The sequence below is a fragment of the Fundulus heteroclitus genome, chromosome 23, assembly GCF_011125445.2.
Source record: "Fundulus heteroclitus isolate FHET01 chromosome 23, MU-UCD_Fhet_4.1, whole genome shotgun sequence".
Lineage (NCBI taxonomy): Eukaryota > Metazoa > Chordata > Actinopteri > Cyprinodontiformes > Fundulidae > Fundulus > Fundulus heteroclitus.
In genome coordinates this window covers 22,759,443-22,780,809 of record NC_046383.1, presented here as the reverse complement: position 1 = coordinate 22,780,809, position 21,367 = coordinate 22,759,443, and the positions used below count along the sequence as shown (strand labels likewise).

Here is a 21,367-nt window from a genome sequence, read left to right as displayed (position 1 = left end):
CTGATGACTATTTCAAGGGAAAATAGTGGTGTAACAGGCACAAAACCTAATATACTGAATACTGGGAACAAAAGCACTGTCAAAATAACCCTGAAATAAAAGAGAAAAAAAGACCAAGCAAGAAATCAGACGAGAGTAAACATCCGACTGACTTTCTACTTAATAGAGCGATCTCGGAGTAAAAAAAGAAGCATGCAGGGCAGACACCATCTATGCTTGCTGCTACTGAACAACTGATCATCATGTCTGCTTCGCTTTATGTTGGCTTTGCTTTGCTCTGTTACCAAAGTCTGATATTGAATCAAAAGATAGTATCCTTTTGTCATTTTTAATACTCTAAAACATCACAAAGCCAAATTAATCCCCTTTCCAACCAGCACGCACTCTTAAGACCACAACAATGGTGTTATAGCACCAAAACTGTAGGGAGAGCCCGACGGCATCTATGTATCCATGATCTATCAATCCATCAAGGCCACATGACAGGTTAACTTTCTTCTGTTTTTGAGCTCTCGTGGTGCAAAAGACAGTTCTATATATCCAAAGTTGAAACTTGTCTTTTGTTCAAATAGATGTTAAATTTTATTTGTAAATGAAGAGGTCATTTGTAAACAGAAGTGCAATAAATGCTCGGCACGGGGTAGAAAAAACACATCGAAGAAAAAAAAAAACATGACTGAGAAAATATGCTCAGCCATGGTGATATTTCAATAGCACGATTCAGGTTCTGAAAATATGAACATCACATCAGAGGCACCACAAAGGTGCTAATCTCACCAGTGATAGGATCACCATGATTATAGTGACACTCTCTCATCTAGGGCTGTGATAATGCATTACCTCTTAGACATATTCCATGGCTTCTCTATCTCAACTCACCCTCTCCCCTTTTTCAGACAGACAGACGAAACCCTTGACACGCACACACGCACACGCACACACAAGCTTCATGAGGCTCAGTGCAGCATCGCTGGCTGCAGACTGGAGCAGAGGTCGGCCGCACCCTGCTATTATCCCCAGAGGTTTGCTAAGTTTAAAGGCAGCGCTGCAGCACGGTGACTGACGGCTCAATGGAGGGCCTGCTGGGACTTTGCGAGCAGGTGAGGAGTGTGACAAGCAAAAGGGAGAACACACACTGAGGGACGTACAGTAAAGGCACAATCATAGACACACACCAGCAGACACATAAATGCTGTCAGTCAGCTGTGAGTTAAACAGGCGTGGAATGAAACACACACAACGTACACACAGGAATGCAAAGCTGTGCAGACACACATAGACTGAGTGTGCAGCTAAAACAGAGGCGCTCTCCAAGGATAAGGCCAATGGCCACAGAGAGCGGAGACCAGAAGCAGCTGGCTGCTGAAATGCTTCCCCTCCTAATGTACTCCATGAGGAGAACCACTATTATTATCTTTAGCTATCACTTTATACATTTTATATTGAATCATACTGTATATTCTTCAGTGATGGTATCAAGGTGTTACTTGTTTGTACCTGTACAACTTTATTGGCTGGTTTTGCTGTTCTTTTTATATCTGTCTTTGCAGGAGTAGAAGCAGAACCAAAGGATGTTACATTGCTTTCTACCTTTTCTCTCCTCTTTCTCTTTCACCCTTTCTCCCTTTTAACATTTTGTTCCATCAGTTTCTCTCCTTTTTTCCCCTCTTCTACCTTCCTGTTTCAGTGTCCATTTAACATGAAATATTCCGTGCATAAAATCTAATAAAGCTTCTTGCAATTATAAATCAAGTGGAGCACTATGGCGAAAGCAGCAAGGCTCCACTTGTGAAAGTAAAATCTGGTGGGCTCTTTTTGGCATTAAGACAACAATTCTTATTTCCACATTGCCAGACAGGACGCACAAAAAAACGTTCTCAGAAAATGATAATATTACCAAAGAAAAAGAAGTTGAGCTTGTACCCAGTGCAGGACTAGATCTCAAACCAAGGTAGTGGAAAACAGGGTGTTTGGAAAGCTTAGGGTCATGCGTTTGCTTTTAAGAAATTATGTGGTTCTGCTGGCATCTTCAGGCTCCAGCCTTAAAGATCTTCTTTATTTTCGTCACTGCAAGACAAATATAAATGAACAGGAAAAATAAAATCAACACATATGTTATTTCCAGAATTAGCTGGAGAAAGTTACTGGGAAGAGGGATGTCTAACTTTCTTTCCTGTTTTATATCCAAAGCATCTCTTAGGGACTGATTCCTTATTCTAGCCATCCTTGCCACTCCCAAAGAGAACCTCTCTGCCACCTCCAGCTCTGCCTCCCCTCTCTTCCTCAGTGCCACTGTCTCTAAACCAAACATCATCACTGGTCTCAAAACCATCTTGTACATCTTTCTTTTTACCCTTGCTGATATTATTTTATCACTCAACACACCTGGCACTTTTCTCAACCCATTTCAATGTGGTTGGACGCATTTTTTCACCTCTTTTACACTCGCTGTTTCTCTGGTGCTTTTTTCTTGCCATGAAACCATACTCCTGCTCACAGATGGTCACTTCTGATCTTGGTCTAGCTTCCGAAAACTACTCTTTCTAATGACTTAATTGTGTTACTCATCAGCTTTATTTCTCTGCATTTGCCATGACTCTGTAACCTGGCCATCCAGACTCAGTTTCATTTTGCTTTTTTATACAGGAAACTGAGTCTTGAACTGCCCCCATAGAGCCCGCACATCTCTGCACATCTCTCTTGTTCTTGAAAATTGGTACCAGCACATTTCTCTCCCATTCATCAGGCATCATCTTGCTCTTTAAGGTCTCATTGAACAGCCTAGTTAAAAAGTCTACGGCTGTCTCTCCAAGACGCTTCCATACCTCTACAGATATATCATCGGGACACTCTACATGCTTTTCAATGCCTTCATGACTTCACCCTTACTAATCTTTGCTACTTCCTGATCTACAGTGGTCACTTCTTCTGCTCTTTGTTCTTTCATTTTCTTTGTTCATCATCTCTTCCATCTTACTGTCACGCTTGTCGCTATATTTCCATCTCAAACCTTAATCACCCTAACCTGCTGAAAATCCTTCCTAGCTCCGTCTCCCTGCCTTGCCAACCCGTATAAATCCTTCTTTCCCTCCTTACTGTCCAACCAATCATAAATGTCACTGTATGCCCTTTGTTTGACTTTAGCTACCTCTACCTAAACTTTACACTGCATCCCTCTGGACTCTTGGTGACTTTCTTAAGTCCTTAGCTAATCTCTTTCTCTGAACACACACACTGTACATCCTCGTTCTATCACCAAGTCTTCATGTCAACTTTTGTTGCAGAAGACATACCAAATACTCTCCTACATGTCTCCCTGATATCCTTTAAGAAAGGAACAATAAAAGTTTGATAAACAGTTTGTTGCATCTTTATTCCAGGAAAGTGGAGTTGAAGACATTTATAGCTCAAGCTCCAATGAAGCATCATCAGAAACGTCGGTAATACCTTTTCTAAATTGAGAAACGCAGTTTGGAAAAAATCTTTCATAAATTGGCAGTGTTTTGTTGCGCTTTTTCTGGTTGTTTTTTACTCCAATGGACCAATACAAGGATCTAGTGGTTAATCTCACACTCATGACCAAGACAATGATATACTTGGACCTTTCTACTCTAAGAAAACACGTTACAGCTGTGATAACAACACTGCAATCCTAACAGCACCCAATGTTTGCTCCAAAATGTTTACTATGAAAATATGATGCAACACAAAATTAACTGTGTGTAAAGTCTGAGCAGGCAATCTGGTATTTCCATGGCAGCATTGCTGGCTGCAATTTCACAGCCCTGCTTTACACTTTGCTACAAACTAGGCTGGTGCCAACATAAAATCTAAAAGAAGCTATTTTGCGATGAGAGAAGTACTACAATGATGGAGCACCAACTCACCAAGATAGAAATTTTTTTCTCTTTGGCTGTCCTAATTGACCAATCACTACCAGGAATGAGTATTGCTAGCTATGCAAATCAATGGTATCCCAACAATTAAACTAATAAAATACACTGACAAAAGTCTGTTAAAGGGGCCATGACATCAAATTTAATTTTTCCGAGGTGTTGGGGGTATAATATGGTTTGAAGAAGGTTTTCTGTGGGGGAATTCAAGTGGTTTTCGAACAAAAGAAGTAAAAAAAAACTTCTGTTTCAACACAGAAGGTGGCGACCACAGCGCTGGCATTACCTGTAGATTTATTTCATTTCTAAATGCTGTCAAATGTAAGGATGGTGTGTTTTTATCTGAAAAATCCGGTTGACGAACTGACCAGCCAAACCGCTGTCAGAAACATGATTTTCTTGTCACTGCTGCAGTGAGAGTTCGCTCTCCACCGTTGTCCTCCACAGTCACCACGAGCTCTCCTCCACAGAGACTGCGGTGACTGTAGAGGAGTCATCATGGTGAAGAACTGAATTCCAGCTGGATCCCAGCTGCATATTCCTGTGTCGTGGGGGTTGACCAGTTTTCCAAATATGGTTGTAGCCAATCACAGTGAAGTCAACTTGGTAGAGATGCATATCATTATTGCAACCAACCCTTTTACTGAGGAGGGACATTTGGCCCTGACAAAATAACAAGATGATGTTATTTTTTATAAAATTCTTTGAAGAATTAATATATGCAGCCATATCAACAACATCAAATGGTTTATACAGCGTTGTCATGGCACCTTTAAATATACATCTTAAAGATGCACCAAGAAACAGGAAGGTTTTAGTTGTCTGACTCTGATTAGTGACCCGCTGGTTGTCATTTAACTCACTAACACCATCATTCTCACACTGACAAAGACACTCTTAGATGTGGAAGCTGTTATTTTAAGAGGAAGATTTAAAATGAGATATTTTCAGTATCAGTGAGGTGCTCATCAAATAAAGTCAGAGGACATCAAAAGCTGTAAAAAAGCTATTTCAAAGAACTGTATGTTCTACAGTGAAACATTGACCGTAAATTCAGGATGCAACAACACAGAGCCAGACCTCAGTGGTTGTTGGTTGTTTCACTCCTTCTTTGTTCCAATCTTTTCTGTTTTTTGTTGTTTCATTCCAGATTTTTTCATGTTTTAAATGCGCTTGACTAAGGGCATCAGTTCACACCCATCTCTGGGAACTGATTTGAGAGCTGTGAGAGACCGTGAAGGCTAGACTGAAAGTATTGTTATTTTCTCCTTTGAAACTTTAAACTTTGTATGTTATGACACCTTGATTTTGAACCTTTTTATTGTATTCCCTGCATTCACTAGGGAATACACACAGGGATCGATATTTGCAATTAGGATGCTAACCAAGCTAACCACATTGATTGAAATGATAAAGCTTTTCCATTTTAAAAATTAACAGTGAAACCCTGTTTTATAGTGCCCATTCTCTCACACATAGTGAGACATCGCCTGTGTGCCAAAAATAAAGAAGATTGCTCAGAACTGGACTGTAAAGATTTAATCTTTGCAGCACAAAACATACAAAAATAACACAACCGCAAAATCTGAGGTGCAAAACAGGTTCAGGCTTTATGCAGAAACAGACGGTGCCACAAAAATTGTCAGGTCTCCTGCTCTGGGTCTATCTTCCTTAGTGATCATATCATAGTCTTTCTACAAGAGAACAGCACAAAGCTATGAGATGTCAGTGAAACTAAGATAGCAAAGGACAGAAAGTTTGTGCTGCAGCCTATTATGTTGTAACCTATTAGGTTTAAAATGGAGCTAAATGATGCCATCTAACCAAATGTACAACTCAATATCCCTGCATCAAGCAGATTCTGCTAAAATTTATATTTACTCAACCTCTATAAAAAGTGCAAAAGCTGCCCTATTGTTGAGAAACTGAGGCATTCTAATGTCTCAGTACCTTGGAGTGGAAACAGACAGAGATAGGAAGCCAAGTCCTCCCAGACAAAACACTAACTCCAATCTTTCTGTTATGGTTGTGGGATGGAAAAGAGCAGGACAAACATTTGCTCGAGCCAAAAAAGTATCAATAGACGGCAAATCCACAGACAAACCAGAAAGACGAAAATAAATTTAAATAAAACGGGTACAATGATCAAAACTGCAGATGAAATGGAATAAAATAAAATAGTTACACAAGCAACAAGGCAGACTGAACGATGACGCTCAAACCACAATGAAACAAAATAAAATGGCAATCTTTAATTTTCTATTGCTGCAGTGATTAATTGATGAATGTACCACATTAATAACAAGGCTTGCTTTCTCCATTTACAACATTGATTCACACCTCCCTGGCTTATGGTGTAAGGAAGCAATCAATCTTGCTCCTAATTCCTTCTGTTCTTTTTCAGATCCCGTATTACCTTGCTAAATATAACTTCCTTTCCTCTGTCTCTGTCAAGCAAATAAGTCGGGGCTGCAGATAAATCGTTCCTAACATAGAATACTATCAGAAATGACGGACTTATATTAATTAATGATGATAATGTCCATGATTGATCTGGAGGAGTGAGTAGGTGAGAAATAAAAGGGGAAGGAGAATAAAAATAATTAAATTTAGAGTTACCTAGAAGTCAAGCTCTGCATAAAGCTCTAGAGGGTTTGCAAGGTGCTTTCCTACATAACTGATGTTACAGCAACATGATGCAACAGCTGGAAGGTAAACTTTGTGTTTACATAATATTGTCTAAAATAGCAAAGACAAAAAGCAAAAAAAAAGTTGTGAGAAGCGGAGAGACATCCACATGAAATACCACTGGGAGCAGCACATGCCTGCATGCTTGTCTGTCTGTCTGCTTAGCCTTGAAAATCCCAGCTCTCAGAGCCAGACGACCACAGAACCAATGCCCACGCTGTATGTGCTCGCACACAGACGCGCGCAAATGCGGACACTCACACACACACACAGCGGCCTGTTCTATCCTACGCTATTGATCCGCACCCCACTCTTCATTAGAAAGACAGATTCAAAGGCAACAAGGAGCAGTGAGACGTGCTGAGAGAGTGTGTGCTTCCTTTGTCTGCACACATCTAGCATGTGTATGTGTGCGTTTGTGCTCCAAAGTGTAAATTTACAGTCAAGGGAGTTGTGTAAGCTTTTTGGATACATCCTTTACATGCCTGTGTTCTCAGTAAACTTTTTCCTGTTCTCCCAAGTGTGTACATGCGCTCAGGCTGCAGTACCATGGCTGTATGTGGATGCATTGCCAGGTATTAGTAACATTGGGAACAGATCTGTGTTAATCAAATGCAGTCTGTCCTCGCTGGGTGTTCCTATGGAAACTCTCTCACTCTCTCAGTATATTATTAGACATTCTCAAGTCAACCGCTCAGAATAGGAAAACACAGATCTCATCTGTTGCAATGTATTCATTTTAACGAGCTCCGACTGGCACCTGTATATTATGGTCTTCTATTTCCCCCTTAGTGATTAGACGTAAACCTCTCACGCAACTTTAAAAAAATCTTCTCAGGAAAAGCACATCTTGAAACTTTGGTGTGTGTGTGTGTATAAATATATATATATATATATATATATATATACTTTTAAGCAGCAAACACAGTTAATTAAAGACAGACTATAATCATATTTTTGTGTAAAGCATAAATTAATTTCAGTCTGCCATTGTTTTTCAAAATGGATAAGTAACCGGTAAATGCAATTGTCTGACACAAACAAGCCTTTGGAGTACTCTTTTTATTATTGCATATTTTTATATATAGAAATGGGATACTCATGACCAATGAAAGCCTTTTAAAACAAATGTATGTGTTGCTGCTTATTGGCAACACAAAATGAAACACGGGTGTCTTGCTTTACCTGATGATCCTTTATGCAGAAAAAAGGGGGTGATCTTTCTAAACAGGTGAAGACAATGACTTTCTCCTCACTCACCACAAGAACTATCCCTACTGAAAACCCTTTTCAAGCCACACTATGAAACAATGAAAAAAGACACACACAGTTCCATATCATGACTTAGGGAAAGAAAGCTTTTGCGTTATCATTGACTTTAGTCACTATTTTCAATTGCCATACAAAACATCTTCTCATATCTGTGAACCATGTGAGAAAATTAAATCAATAGCTGCTCTCCTGTAACTTTCCTGCTGCAACATACAGTATTTACCTACAATATTTAGCTTCACCAGCAATTTTTTTTTGGATAAGAGCCCAATTACGTAAACAATGCATTGTAAATCAGTAAGTTCACCTCATATATAGAAAGCTTAAAATGTGTGATAGTGTCAAAAAACAATGTTTTTTTTTTTTTTACGACATTACTGGTGTTGCTGATTGTGTTTAAAAAAAGAGAGACTTGCACAACAACAGCACGGCTCACTGGTTTTCCAGATTGTTTGCCACACAGAGCTTTTAACCTTATAGGAAGGTTGCCGTTCAGTTAGTTGTTTAAGTTAATACCTCCCAAACAACATTTGTCCTACCTTCCTCCAACTCCCCGGATAAATTGTTACATAAATAATTGCCTTTAGAGCTCACACTGCAGCTGAAAACTTCATTATTACTGCTTTCTTTTTGTGTGGCCATTGTGTTATGAAATTATGCTACAGTTTGGAGTACTATGTGTAATGGTTTCAATCCACTGCAGTTATAGAGCGTGTTTTCAGTAGGTTTGTGTTTTTTTTTTTTTGCTCTTTGCCTTTCTTTACCTTATTTTTACCTTTCATGCTTTTTATATGTTTTTTTTAAATGTTGGACTTGAAGAAGAAAAAACCTGACATGAAATTTGGAATTTAATTTTCTCCATTAAGATTAAATATGTTAAAGATGTGAAGAGAACACATGTTTTATAATTATGGTCTTTTTTGGCCAGATGTTTAACAAACGCAAAGCAACTTTTTACGTTGCTTTCATGATTATATTTACACCTTGAGTATTCTAACTGCTTTGCATATGTATACTTTCCTTCGCTCTCTAATCTTACAGCTGGCTTGCTGTGTCAGACCTTTTGCTTTGATAAACTAAAGTCTCTTCAAGATGTTTCAGCTTTCACATTTCAGTAAAACTAAGATAAAAAAACATAGAGCATGTATATTTGTTTCAGATACTGAAGTTGTCCCTTTTAGTAGTGTTATACTGTTCTTTTTGGGAAATAATGCACCAGCAGCAGAACACATTAAAGTTTGATCAAATTTAATTTAATTGCAGAATGTAACACATTGTCTTTGTATATCATAGTTTGATAGAAACAACGTGTGAGAGAGACAGGGAGGGATGCCATATGATATGGTATGTTAATAATATTCGCGTTTAGAAATAAGGATGAGCTACATGCCAAAAATGCAACATATTGCCAAATGTATTTGCTCAGCCATCCAATCAATCACACTTAGCTGTTCCAAACACTTCCATGGCCACAGGTGTATAAATTCAAGCAGATAAGCCTGCAAACTGCTTCTACAAACATTTGTGAAACTAGTGTTCGCTCTTAGAAGCTCAGTGAATTCCAGCATCATACTGTGACAGGATACAACTGTGCAACAAGTCCAGTCATAAAATTTCCATCTTCCTAAATATTCCAGCCAACTGTTGGTGGTATTTATCAATGCGGAAGTGATGTTATATTGCTCTTTCTTCTCTCTCCTCTTTCACCATATCTCCATTTTGGCGTTTTGTCTCATCTGTTTCTCTCCTTTCTCCTCTTCAATCTTCCTATTTCTGTGTTTATTTAACATGAAATAGTCCCATTGTGAATTATAATAAAGCTTCTTGCATATATAATTCAGGCGGAACACTGTGGCGAGAGCAGTAAGGCTCCACTTGTGAAAGTAAAATCTGTTGGGCTCCTTTTGGCACTAAGACAATAATTCTTATTGCCACATTGCCAGACAGGACACAAAAAACAAAAACACAGTGGAAGTGATTGGAAATGACAGCAACTCAGCCATGACGTGGTAGGTAGTGGGTTAGACGGATGATAAGGAGCATAGTGCGTTGAGGTCAACAATCTCCAAACTTCATGTAGCCTTTAGATTATCTCAAGAACCTTGTGTCTAGAACTTCATGGAATAGGTTTCCATGGCTGAGGAGCTGCATCCAAGCCATACATCAACAAATGCAATGCAAAGTGTCAGATGCAGTGGTGTAAAGCACGTCACCACTGAACTCCAGAGCAGTGGAGGTGTGGTCTCCAATCTCCAAATCGTAATTCTCTATCAGGCAATTTGATGGACGAGTCTGGCAGTTGCCAGAAGAATGCTACCCATCTGACTGCAATGTGCCAAAGTATAAAGTTTGGTAGAGGGGGGATTCTGGTGTGGGGTTGTTCCTCAGGAGCTGGGCTTGGCCTCTTAGTTCCAGTGAAAGATTTTGGACAACTCCATGCTCTCAACTTTGTTGGAACAGTTCGGAGATGGCCCCTTCCTCTTCCAACATGACTGTGCACCAGTCCACAAAGCAAGGCCCATGAAGACATGGATGAGAGCTTGGTGCGGATGACCTTGACTAACCCGCACAGAGTCCTGACCTCAGGCGAATAGAACACATTTAGGATGAATTAGAGCGGAGATGGAGAGGCAGGCCTTCTTGTCCAACAGCAGTGTATGACCTCACAAATGAGCTTTTGGAAAAAGGGTAAAAACAAATTCCCATTAGCACTGCAGAACCTTGTTGGCAGTCTTTCTAGAAGAGCTGAAGCTGTTATAGCTGCAAAGGTTGAAGCAAGGTCCTATTGAACCCCATGAATTAAAAATGGGAGGTCATATGCAAGGCAGGTGAGCAAATATTTTTGGAAATATACTGAGAATATGGCAAATTTACCAACTTATGTCTAGCAGAATTGACATTTGATAAAAATATAAAATTGACCTAAAGTACACACGGTTTTGCTAGACCCAAAAAATATTTTTTTCATTTATAGGAAAACACCATTCAGGTAAAGTGCAATCTTGCAAGACAATAGCAAGTTCAAAGAGCAATATAAAACTAATCAGGGATTTAGGATATATCAGCATTAGCCTCAGTGTCTTACGTCTTAGCCACTTTAAAAAAGTATTAATCCCATTAGTAAAACTGAGCTGACATTAACAACTGATGTTGTTTTGCATCTTATTGCAGTTTGTGCATGTGTTTCTGGAGGGGGGGAGTAGAGTGTTGGACAAGTGGGATTTGTTTGGGAATGTGACAGTGATGCAACGCAGGATCAGGCAGTGTTTAACTAAAGCAGCAAAGCAATGGCAGCAGCTGTTTCATAAGAGTAGAAAAAATTAAATTATATATATAATACTGGTGAATACTGGTTCATGGCCATAACTGCAATATTAATATTGGATAACAATATCGGTCCCAGTTTTCATATCAGAGACTCACTAAAACTTATGAGTTTGTGCAAGAGCCTAGAACCAGAATGAAGGACCAGAATGCACCCTATAGAAATTAAGATCGCTGTGCTTTGGGAGATTGCTGACACAATTTGTTCCTTCAAAGCCATTTGGTCTTTTTATGCAAACAAGGTTTTGTTGGATCAAGCCTTTATTTCAGTACAACTGTCTGATAGTGACAGCAAAGACCGAGAGGTAAGGATATTTCATCATTGGGCTGATTTTACTAAGGAAAAACTGTTAGAGAGATACACTAAAGGTTTAGCACTGCTATATATTAGTTGTCACAACTAAATGAATTAGGATAGAAACAAGTAGTTTATTAATTTCAGAAAATGATGTTGCATGAAAAATGCCATGCAACATAATGTGGTAAAAAACACTGATAGATTTGCTTTTTTAAATAACTGGTCAAAGTAGCAGGTATTTTAAACCTCCTATGAAGACTTATCCCTGATTTTTCAGACTGTAACTACTGGTACGATTGATTTGTTTTGGGAAGATGTAGATCTGGAAATGATGAGACATCTGAGTTGATCGCATTCTAGTCACAAATCAGAAAAGTGTAATATTTGCAAATTGTTGCAATAATTGAAAAGGCTACTAGCAACAAGTTTCCAAATTTTTACCATTTTCTGCATTCAAAGACTATAGAAATGTGTTCATAAATAAAGACTCTAAAGTACCATGTGTGCCGCAGGTTCATTTTAATGAGCAACCCATGACTTCCAGCTTCCTAAAGGTGTGAATATGATACCAACATTTTTTTCCCCTCTTAAATTTGTTTTAGCCTCATGGCAATCATACTGGATAAAAATCTAGTAAATTTGCAGGGTTAATTGGAGACAATAACACCCAAAGCGTATTGCATTGAATCGTCTTGTTACTGAAAAGTGCTATCAATAAACTTGCCTTGCCCTGCTTATGTCCAGTCTACTCTGTAATTTAACTTTTTCTTACTGCAACTACCCCTACGTACTTTTAAGGCTGCTGTCATTGCACAGCCTCTCCTAAAGGTTCAAAACAAATGTCTAATTTTTGGCCAATAGTGAATGGTTTCTTAGCCTTAGCAATATGGTTAGCCACCGAGTATGATGCTGTAAGTGCATTTGTTGATGTGACCGATAGGCCTGTCACAATAAGTAATACATCAATTAATCGCATGAGAAATTAAAATAATCGGAATAATTTCCATTTGCGTTCTTTTTTGTTTTCCTTGTCTCCCTCTCTTTCTACTAAAAAGACTGGAAGACAAAAGGTTTCACTCCAGTCCATCCATCTCAACTCACCACTCCCCTTCTCGTTTCTTCAGCGTAGGGTGGAGTGAACTCTTGCATCAAGTACTTGCCAGGTGCATGGCCTGATTACGTACCTAAGAGTGTAGCATGAGAGCCCCGTGAGAAGTAACAATCCAGAAAAACGCTAATTGAAATTAGGAGAAACAGATTATTAAATTGGTTTCAAAGCTGAACGCTACAGCTGCAGTGTGGGAGCACTTTGAATTCAAACCGAATCACCATGATGAACCACTTAACCTATGCAAACCTGAATGTTGCTTTTGTTGTAAAACAGTAGCAATTAAATGCAGCAACACAACAAACATGCCATCACTGTCAAACAAACAAAATACAAAAAGAGCATAATAAAAGGTTGTGCACTCACAGACAATGTAGTTTAGGGTGACCAGACGTCTCCAATTTCAACGTTTTATGAATGAAAATAAAATGTTGTGCGCAACAAGCTATTATAGTAGCTTTTGTGCTGCCTGGTGCTAAATGTTCATGAAAAGGTATTGATCTTTGAGAGAGTGTATTTGCCTTTTCATGACATTATCATTATATTAGTTACAAATGGTCTCCAAACGACAATATCATCAATTATCGCAATAATTTCAGGAATAATATATCGTCCAGCTAAATTTGTTCTCATGACAGGCCTATTGACCGAGATAAATGAAGAGAATTGGTCCGTTATTCAAATTAAACAATAATTCAGGCTCTGATCATAAAAAAATGGGAAATAATGCAAGTTATTTATTTTTTCTGTGCGACCCCTGAAGTGCTACTGGTTTGGAAATTTGGAAATTTCACCTTCCAGGACTACTCTAACACAATACAAGAAACGTTTACAACATACATTTTACACCAGGAAAGTGGAGCAGACTCTCGTTTCGTTTTGTGGGATATGTCTCAATATTTTACGTTGTGATTTGGTTTGGTTCACTTTCACACCATGCTGTTTAAAGAAGCCCAGACTCCCCATGTAATATGATGCAGTTACAAGTGATGCTGCTGTGGAACAGAATCAGAAGAAGTTGTCTACTATGAAGAGCAGGTGAGGCAGCGAGCTAACCAGCCTGTAGCTTTGTTTATGGGAGAAATGCGGCAGGACTGAGAGAAAAGGTGAACAGCAAAGCGTGCTGGTTTTTAAACAGACACCTACTGATGTTTAGCAAGAATTTAAAGATTCCAGATCACCTGTGTGTCAGTAAATCAAACATATAAGAGGCACACATTTCTAATTTCCTCTCAGTGTAGCTCACAGGATAGTTCTGTTACCTTCTCACTAAACATACCACATCAGGGTTAGCTCTGGTGTGAAAGTGTCCAAGCTCTATGGATGCTTTTCCTTGGCAGGGGCAGCAAAAGCAGTCAGTTCAACAGAAGATGAATGTAGATGAACGCACAAAAGGGATGCTGGAGGAAAACCTATTAGTTCAGAGGTTCCCAAACCCAGTCCTCAGTGCCCATTGCCCTGCATGGTTCATGTGTTTCACTGCTGCTGCACACCTGACTTAAATAACTTAACAATTGAGAGGCATCTGCAGCACTTGATGGCTCACATCTGCTTGTTGAGGATACAATGCAATGATTTAGATCAATTGAGGCCATCAAAGAATAGATCAAAGAATAGTCCAGAACTAAATCCAATTGAAAATCTGGTGTAAGACTTGAACAATGATGGTCTGAATTGCTGAGCTTGAGCTATTTTCCAAACAAAGATGTCCAGGTCCTGCACCTGAATAGGAATAGGATGGTTCAACAAAGTACTGATTCAGGGAAGGTGAATATATATGCACTCAACACGAAAACATGAAAACAAAGAATCGTGTTGTTTGTGTTGCACCTTTAAAGGATGAGCTGGCTTTTTAGCTGAATACCACTGTAGTCTCTTTAAACAAAGTTACTGTAGCTGAACAAATGAAATATGTAGAAATGAAAATGATGATAAGTAAGCTTTTTTTTGTGTAGATCTGCATTTGGTAGACTTCAGCACCAACAGTGTGTGACTGTGCTTTGTCCACATGCTGTAGGTTCAAGGAGAGAAAGAAACACGAGAATGGTGCTGAAGTGTGCATGAAGAGCTTTTAGTCAAGGATGTACAAAAGTGGAGGATAGCACCATGGGAACCACAGACTAACCTCTGGAGTGGTAGTCCGCCGCTGGGCTGCTGATGGGCACTTTCTTAACAGCTGACGAGCGATAGATGATGTGTGTCCTCCCTCCTCCTCCATCCTCCTCCTTTTCTATTACTCCATCGCCCCTTTCCACTGGTTCAATAAAAAACTCCTCTTTCCCTGTCCTGATCATCCCAGCCTGAAAGAGAAACGGGATAATATGAACATAAAGTGAACTCTGAAACGTGACAAAAGACGTCAGCACCTCATGTATTATGTTTGACACCCTTCTTATACCCTTCACCTATCTAACCCTTTACGGACAGAGATAGTCCTTCGCTTAACCCTGTTGCTATGTTTAGGCCATGCAGGAAAGAAAGAGAAAAGGGAAGAGAGACAATGTCTCCTGGGGCCCCTGTGGAGGTCCAGAGTGACACCTGGCATCGAAAATGACTGGCACACAAGAATGAGACGAGACTATCACAATCCCATCTCCAGCTAACACGTCTTGTCAGGTAATTCCTCTTTTCTGCTTTTCACATACACATCAGCCGAGCACAAACTCACAGGAAGTTGGTGAAAGAGGGAGCAAGACGAAGGAAAAGAAAGGAAGGAATAAGGAAGCGTGCATACGCGCAAAAAGGAAAGGCAGGAACATATATGGGGAAAGCAAACTGGGAAAATTGCCCGTCACTCTCCCTTATTCCATCTGTCTGTTTAAGACAACTGGTAATTACCAAGGCAACGCACTGCTGTAGAGGAAAGCCATGGGGGAGATCACACTGAGGATTGAGAGGCTTTTGAAAAGAAGAGAGCAAAAAAAGAGAGGGACTAATAAATGAAGAGGAGAAAACATCAATATGATCAGCACTCGCTTGTCGGCTTCTGCTTTGACAAGTAAGAAAGAGATGATGAGCAAGTTAAAGAGAACAAAATGAGCTATGACAAGAAAACGCGGGGTGCATTACACAGGAATGCGCACTGAAAAGCTGTGTGCTTAACGCTGTTGCACTGTATAGCAACATATGGTCCATATAAACTTCAAGAGAATCGGAATGTTATTAAATACAACAAATTCAGAATTTGCAGTGGAAAGAACAATTGACATAAATTAGAAGTAGAATACCTTTTAAATCCAAATGACAACAAACAAAATCTAATTTAAAACCAATGAAAAAAATAGATATTGAATGAGAAATTAATTGGCTTGGTTTGAGGGTGCCAACATGTTTTTAAAAGTGCTACAGAAATTCCTGAAGACAAGTAGAAACAATTGAGTATGTAAAAAACACGTGTTTAAATGTACGTGACATTTTTTTTCCTCTGTGAATATGGGTATAAACTGTGGTAAAAAAAACTGTATTTTGTAGGTAAAACTAAGGTTTAGTTAAAACAATGCTGTATATGCTAAAACTTACTATCCTTTTTGTTAAATCATGAAGTAACCGTCATTTAATTAATGTCTTTGAATCGGTTTCACTAACATCACCTACAACTGAATCAAGAGATCTTAATTGTGGTTTTATGTGGCTTCAAAACACAGTAATGCAACAACAGTGTCTCCAGTCTGACTTCTTCAGATGTGTTATATAGATTACCTTGCCCAAAAACATTTTCCTCCAAAAAAAAAGTCACACACTTTAATATTTTGTTAGACCGCCAGAGTGAAGAAACTGTCACTGTGGGGGCTGGTTTTTGCAAATACTGCGCTGTAGATCCAACCTGAAGGTAAGAGTCTAAACTTTTGTCTCTAGCCTCCTAAAGCTGCAGTTGTTAAATCCGACTCACTTGTTTTGAATCCTGTAATGAACCTTCCCAGTATATAGTGTGATCTCCACATTTAACTTCACCTCTGGTAAACATGCGTAGTGTTCAAATGAAAAAATCTCCCACAGGAATCTTTTAAAAATATAGGCTTTAACTGATGCACACATGTTCAGTGGGCGGGGAAAAAAGTCCTGTTTTAAGTAATAATTGTTTTCAATACAAAAATTAACTGAGGCTTGCTAAACTTTTTAAAAGTGGCAAAAGTGTAAAGAAATTCCTAATCAGTGATCCCAAGAAAAACAGCTCCTGTTTTCCTAGGGTGTAAATATGATACTAAGAGCCATTTCTGTTGACCGCTATTCAAGACGGGAAAGACAAGAGCACATACCATCAAGGCAAATGTTTGGTGATCTTCACGAATCCAGAAATACGAACAAAAATAGTCCCTCTCTTGAATCAGCCCAGTGCCCAGATCTTTTAATTCCAACAATGTTTCTGACAGGCAGAATCAGATGTAGCTTTTTGTACCTGTGCATCCTGTGTCATAAAAAATTACCCTTTCCCAAAAAACTATCTTGTCATTTGGCAAACAACTTGGTGCATTATCGCCCCCTTGTGGCAATATTACAGTGTGCTAGTACCAGCTACTTGTGAAAATAAAATACCCACTTCTTTTTAATTTGATATACGTGTGCCATACACACTGTTTTATAATGTCACTAGCAGGACTTTGGAAAGCTCTTTTACGTATGAAATACAAGTATGTCAGAAAACTAGCACACTCTAATCTAAATGACAAGTTTCAGCTTTCATAACTTTAAGCAAGTTTTATCCCCTTTCGGGAGGCTGCTATAGGTATAAATGAAGGATAATAAAGATTTATTTCTTGCCTTTTCAAATTTTTCACCTTTTCCTTTCTTTACATCTTTCTACCAGTAAAACGCTTTGGTCCCTGTAGGCAATCAACAAACCACTGACCTATACTCCAGTAAACCCAGCCACCGCACACAGACACACAGACACACACGCACTTTTGTTCCACCATCGCTATCTTCCTTCTGTTCACATCTCGCTATTTTATAGAGCCATGGTGCGGTATTACTATCGGATCTGATGGATCTGAGATGGTGCATGCAGTCCAACTCCAGAATACCAAGCAGCCGGCAGAGGAGAGGCGCGTCAAAGAAAAAAGATGACATGTGGGACCAGGAGACATGGCTGGATCGATCAGAGCAGGCGTAGTGGGGGTGGAGGGGTTAGAGAGCGAGGAACTGGGAGGAAGAGAAAGAACCAGGCATGTTCTTTGAAAAAGAGTGACGTGAATAAAGCATCAAAGGTTGTGAGCACATTTCCATGGTGGGAAGTATTGTCTTCATCTCCTCTAAAACAACAACAGCCAAATTATAGAGAAGGGAATTACAGAGACGGTTGTCCAAACACTGTGTTCTGGAAAATTTAGAGAAATTTAGACTCATTGGCAGAGCATTGCCAGATATTATAGCCCAACTGAGAGGGGTCATAGATGGAACTGATATAAAGACCTGAAATAATTTCTTTGGATTCACTTCTGCGTATTTGCAAATAAAAATCTTAAGAGCATAACATGCATTTGTATTTACCCACGTTTACTCTGACAACCCTTAAACAAAATTAAATGAAGCAAAACAAATTTGTGTAATTAGTCGTCAGCGTCCTTCTCTGTGTAATCCAATCTCAGTTTGCCTACAGGTAAGAAGTCAAGTTGCTGGTGAGCTGGGGCAGTGCTCGCGTACTGCGTCGCAGCATCGTACTCCGTAGGAAACAGGAAGGCTCTGAAGCGTATCGTCAGGACAGCTGAGAGGATCATCTGCGCCCGGCTGCCCAGACTGAAGGACATTCACCAGACCCACTGCACCAGGAGGGCCGTAGGCATCATCAGATGCAGCAAACACCCTGGACACAAACTCTTCACACACATCTGGAAGGCGCCACAGGACACTGCACGCCTGCATATCCAGGTTCAGGAAAACAGTTTCTACCACATAGCTGTGACTCTTCTGAACTTTACCCCCTCCCACGCAGCATCCCCACACCTCCTCACCCCACTCCCCAAATCACTCTCATCAAGGACTCGGTGGTCCATCCACAGTGGAATTATGATATGTATACATAGTTTTATTTTATTTAAATATATATTTTTTGGAATCTGGAGGACTGCTCCATTAGAGTTGCATTGTGCCACACAATAACAAGGAGGAATATTATCTTACATATTGCTTTAGTAAATTATCACCTCACTTGGTCTATACATCATCAGTGTATATCATAATTTTTTTTTTAAATAAAAATTCCTCTCTTGATAAAAAAAAATAACTACCTTTTGAAACATTCATTACATACAGTTAAAAAAGACTGTTACTATAAGATAAGGTGGGTTTTGAGCTGTTTATTCATTTACACTGGATTTTTACTCTATATGATTTTCACACATGTACCAACAAAAACACAAATACACAACAGAGAAACCCAAAAAAGTGCAATATCCACAAATATTTGCAAATTAATATCCAGCTTTGATGTTTTGTGCCAAGTGGGTCTTCATCTGCCAATATAAATTTTGTGATTCCCTGTGTAATTGTCACATTTATAGTTTAATCACACGGCACTCCCATCTTTAAGGAGCACTACAGCTTCAGATGCTTCTTACGGCTGCTCTCTTTTTACTCTAAATTCATTGTGCTCCTCTGGGTGATGAGTCGGAAGATGTTTTATTAAGTTTGACATGTTAAGATTTAGCTTATTAGCTTCATTCCCCTCATGAGCTACTAAAATCTAACACAATTATTCTCTACACTATATCTTCATCTAAGAGCATTTTATAAGACTAGTGTAGGAATATAATACTCCCATGATGAAATGTAATTCCTTGAAATCAAAAGGTTTTAGCAACTGATCTAAAATATAAAATACAGAGGAACAGATTTCCCAAATGTCATGATGTTTTTCTTATTAGTATTTATGTTGTTTTTTTTTTTCCTTGTACATTTTAACATTTTAAATTCTTCCCCTCAAACGCAAAGCCCCTTTGGGAAAGATATTACAAAAAAAAAAAATCTATTTTTCTGTACTTTAGATCTTATGTATGGAAGCTGGAAGTCGGTATGTACCCCCGAAACTCTGAAAACACACAGTTTTGGTTCTGGGTTTGAGTCCTTGAAAAAGTAATCAGAGCCTAACAACATTCTTTAATGTGCTTTTGGGGGATTTTATATAACAGACAAAAGCAAAGTAAAACCCAATTTTGAAGTAGAAATAAAAGGATAAATGTTTTTGAAAAACCTTTAAAAATAAAACCCTGAAAAGAATAGTACCCCTGTTGTGTCAACACTTTATAGAATCAATGTTTGCTGCCACAACAGCTGCAAGTTTTTCGGGGTATGTCTTTGTTAGCTTGGCAAAAAAAAATTGTCATGATGCTTAAATGTTTGTGTTAATCAGTTAATCCCACTCACCCGTGTTGAGCAATTTCCATTGATCCTAAGTTGTATTTAAGTCCAGGTTTTTGTTTCTCCCTTTTTTGCATCGTCTGTTTTCGTTCCCTTTTCCTACGATGTGTTATTTAGTGATTTGGTTTAATTCAAATATTATTTTCAGTATGTGCCTGCCGTCGTCTTGCTGCTGCTTTGGTCCTTCATCCTAAATCCTGATACCATGAGCCTCCTGGCTGCTTCACTTTTTGTTATTTATATATATATATATATATATATATATATATATATATATATATATATATATATAAAACTATATAACTATTTTATCATTTACTCTGATATTCCTAAATAAAGTCCAGTCACAAACCTACATGCATTTATCCCATTTAATAAATATGGTTCAGTTGTATGTATGTGTGCGTGTGTGTGTGTGTGTATATAGGTATATATATAAATGATAAAATAGTTATATAGATGGATATGGATGTATGTCTGTGTGTGTATATATATATATATATATATATATATATATATATATATATATATATACAGTGGGGAGAACAAGTATTTGATACACTGTTGATTTTCCAGGTTTTCCCACTTGTGTATATATATATATATATACACACACACACACACACACACACACACACACACATACATATAACTGAACCATATTTATTAAATGGAATAAATGCATGTAGGTTTGTGACTGGACTTTATTTAGGAATATCAGAGTAAATGTAAAAAGGTTAATGGATATACGTGTCTTTTGTAATTAACTGTCTTTTGTAATGAATAATGTGTGGGATGGTGGTGCTTATCGTTTCACTTTTTGTGCATGCAGGAACCAATGCACAAAACACTGAACCAAACCTGTAAAGAAAAATATTTATAAACAAAAAGGGTATATTTTGTTTTTGTCATTAATTGTTTTGTCTTATTTGGAGTTATTAGTACTCTAAGCACAATGAAGATGGACGTACTAAGCAATAACCCTTTCCTAAATCTATTGGGCATGCCTCAATTAGGGCACTGAAGGCTGAGTGTCCACTTGCAACTGCTGGATGCTGTTTTCTTAAAACCACACTCAGCCCTATCTGAAGCTTTGAGGGAAGTAACTTGAGTCCAGGGCAAGACACCAGAGGGGCATATGAATAGCAGAAATCAGCAGCAGAGGAACGGATGTTGTGGTCAGGATCAAAGTCACCCCCTTCAGTTCAGTTCAGTCCAGCACAGGCAGCATGCTTGTGCACGTTTGATCCTTTGTCCACGTGTGTTATCGTGTGTGTTTGATCTGATTCATAACCCGACTACTGCTGGCAAACACACACAGTTGTACACATGCATCCACAGGCAAGCAGGGCAAGCACAGTCACACAAATACACTTCCATGCACAAGTATAGCTTTGATAGTGACTCACTCTTACCGCGTAACCCTCCATT

The 21,367-nt window shown here is 38.8% G+C and overlaps 1 protein-coding gene across 1 annotated transcript in view; it reads right to left on the bottom strand.

The window, feature by feature from the left end:
• The window catches only part of LOC105916818 (A disintegrin and metalloproteinase with thrombospondin motifs 2), a 192,831-nt gene that overhangs the window by 110,539 nt on the left and 60,925 nt on the right, over positions 1-21,367 (bottom strand). The window contains exon 3 of the mRNA XM_036127079.1: positions 14,709-14,883. Coding sequence (XP_035982972.1) covers positions 14,709-14,883 — 175 coding nt within the window. The remainder of the gene's footprint in view (positions 1-14,708; positions 14,884-21,367) is intronic.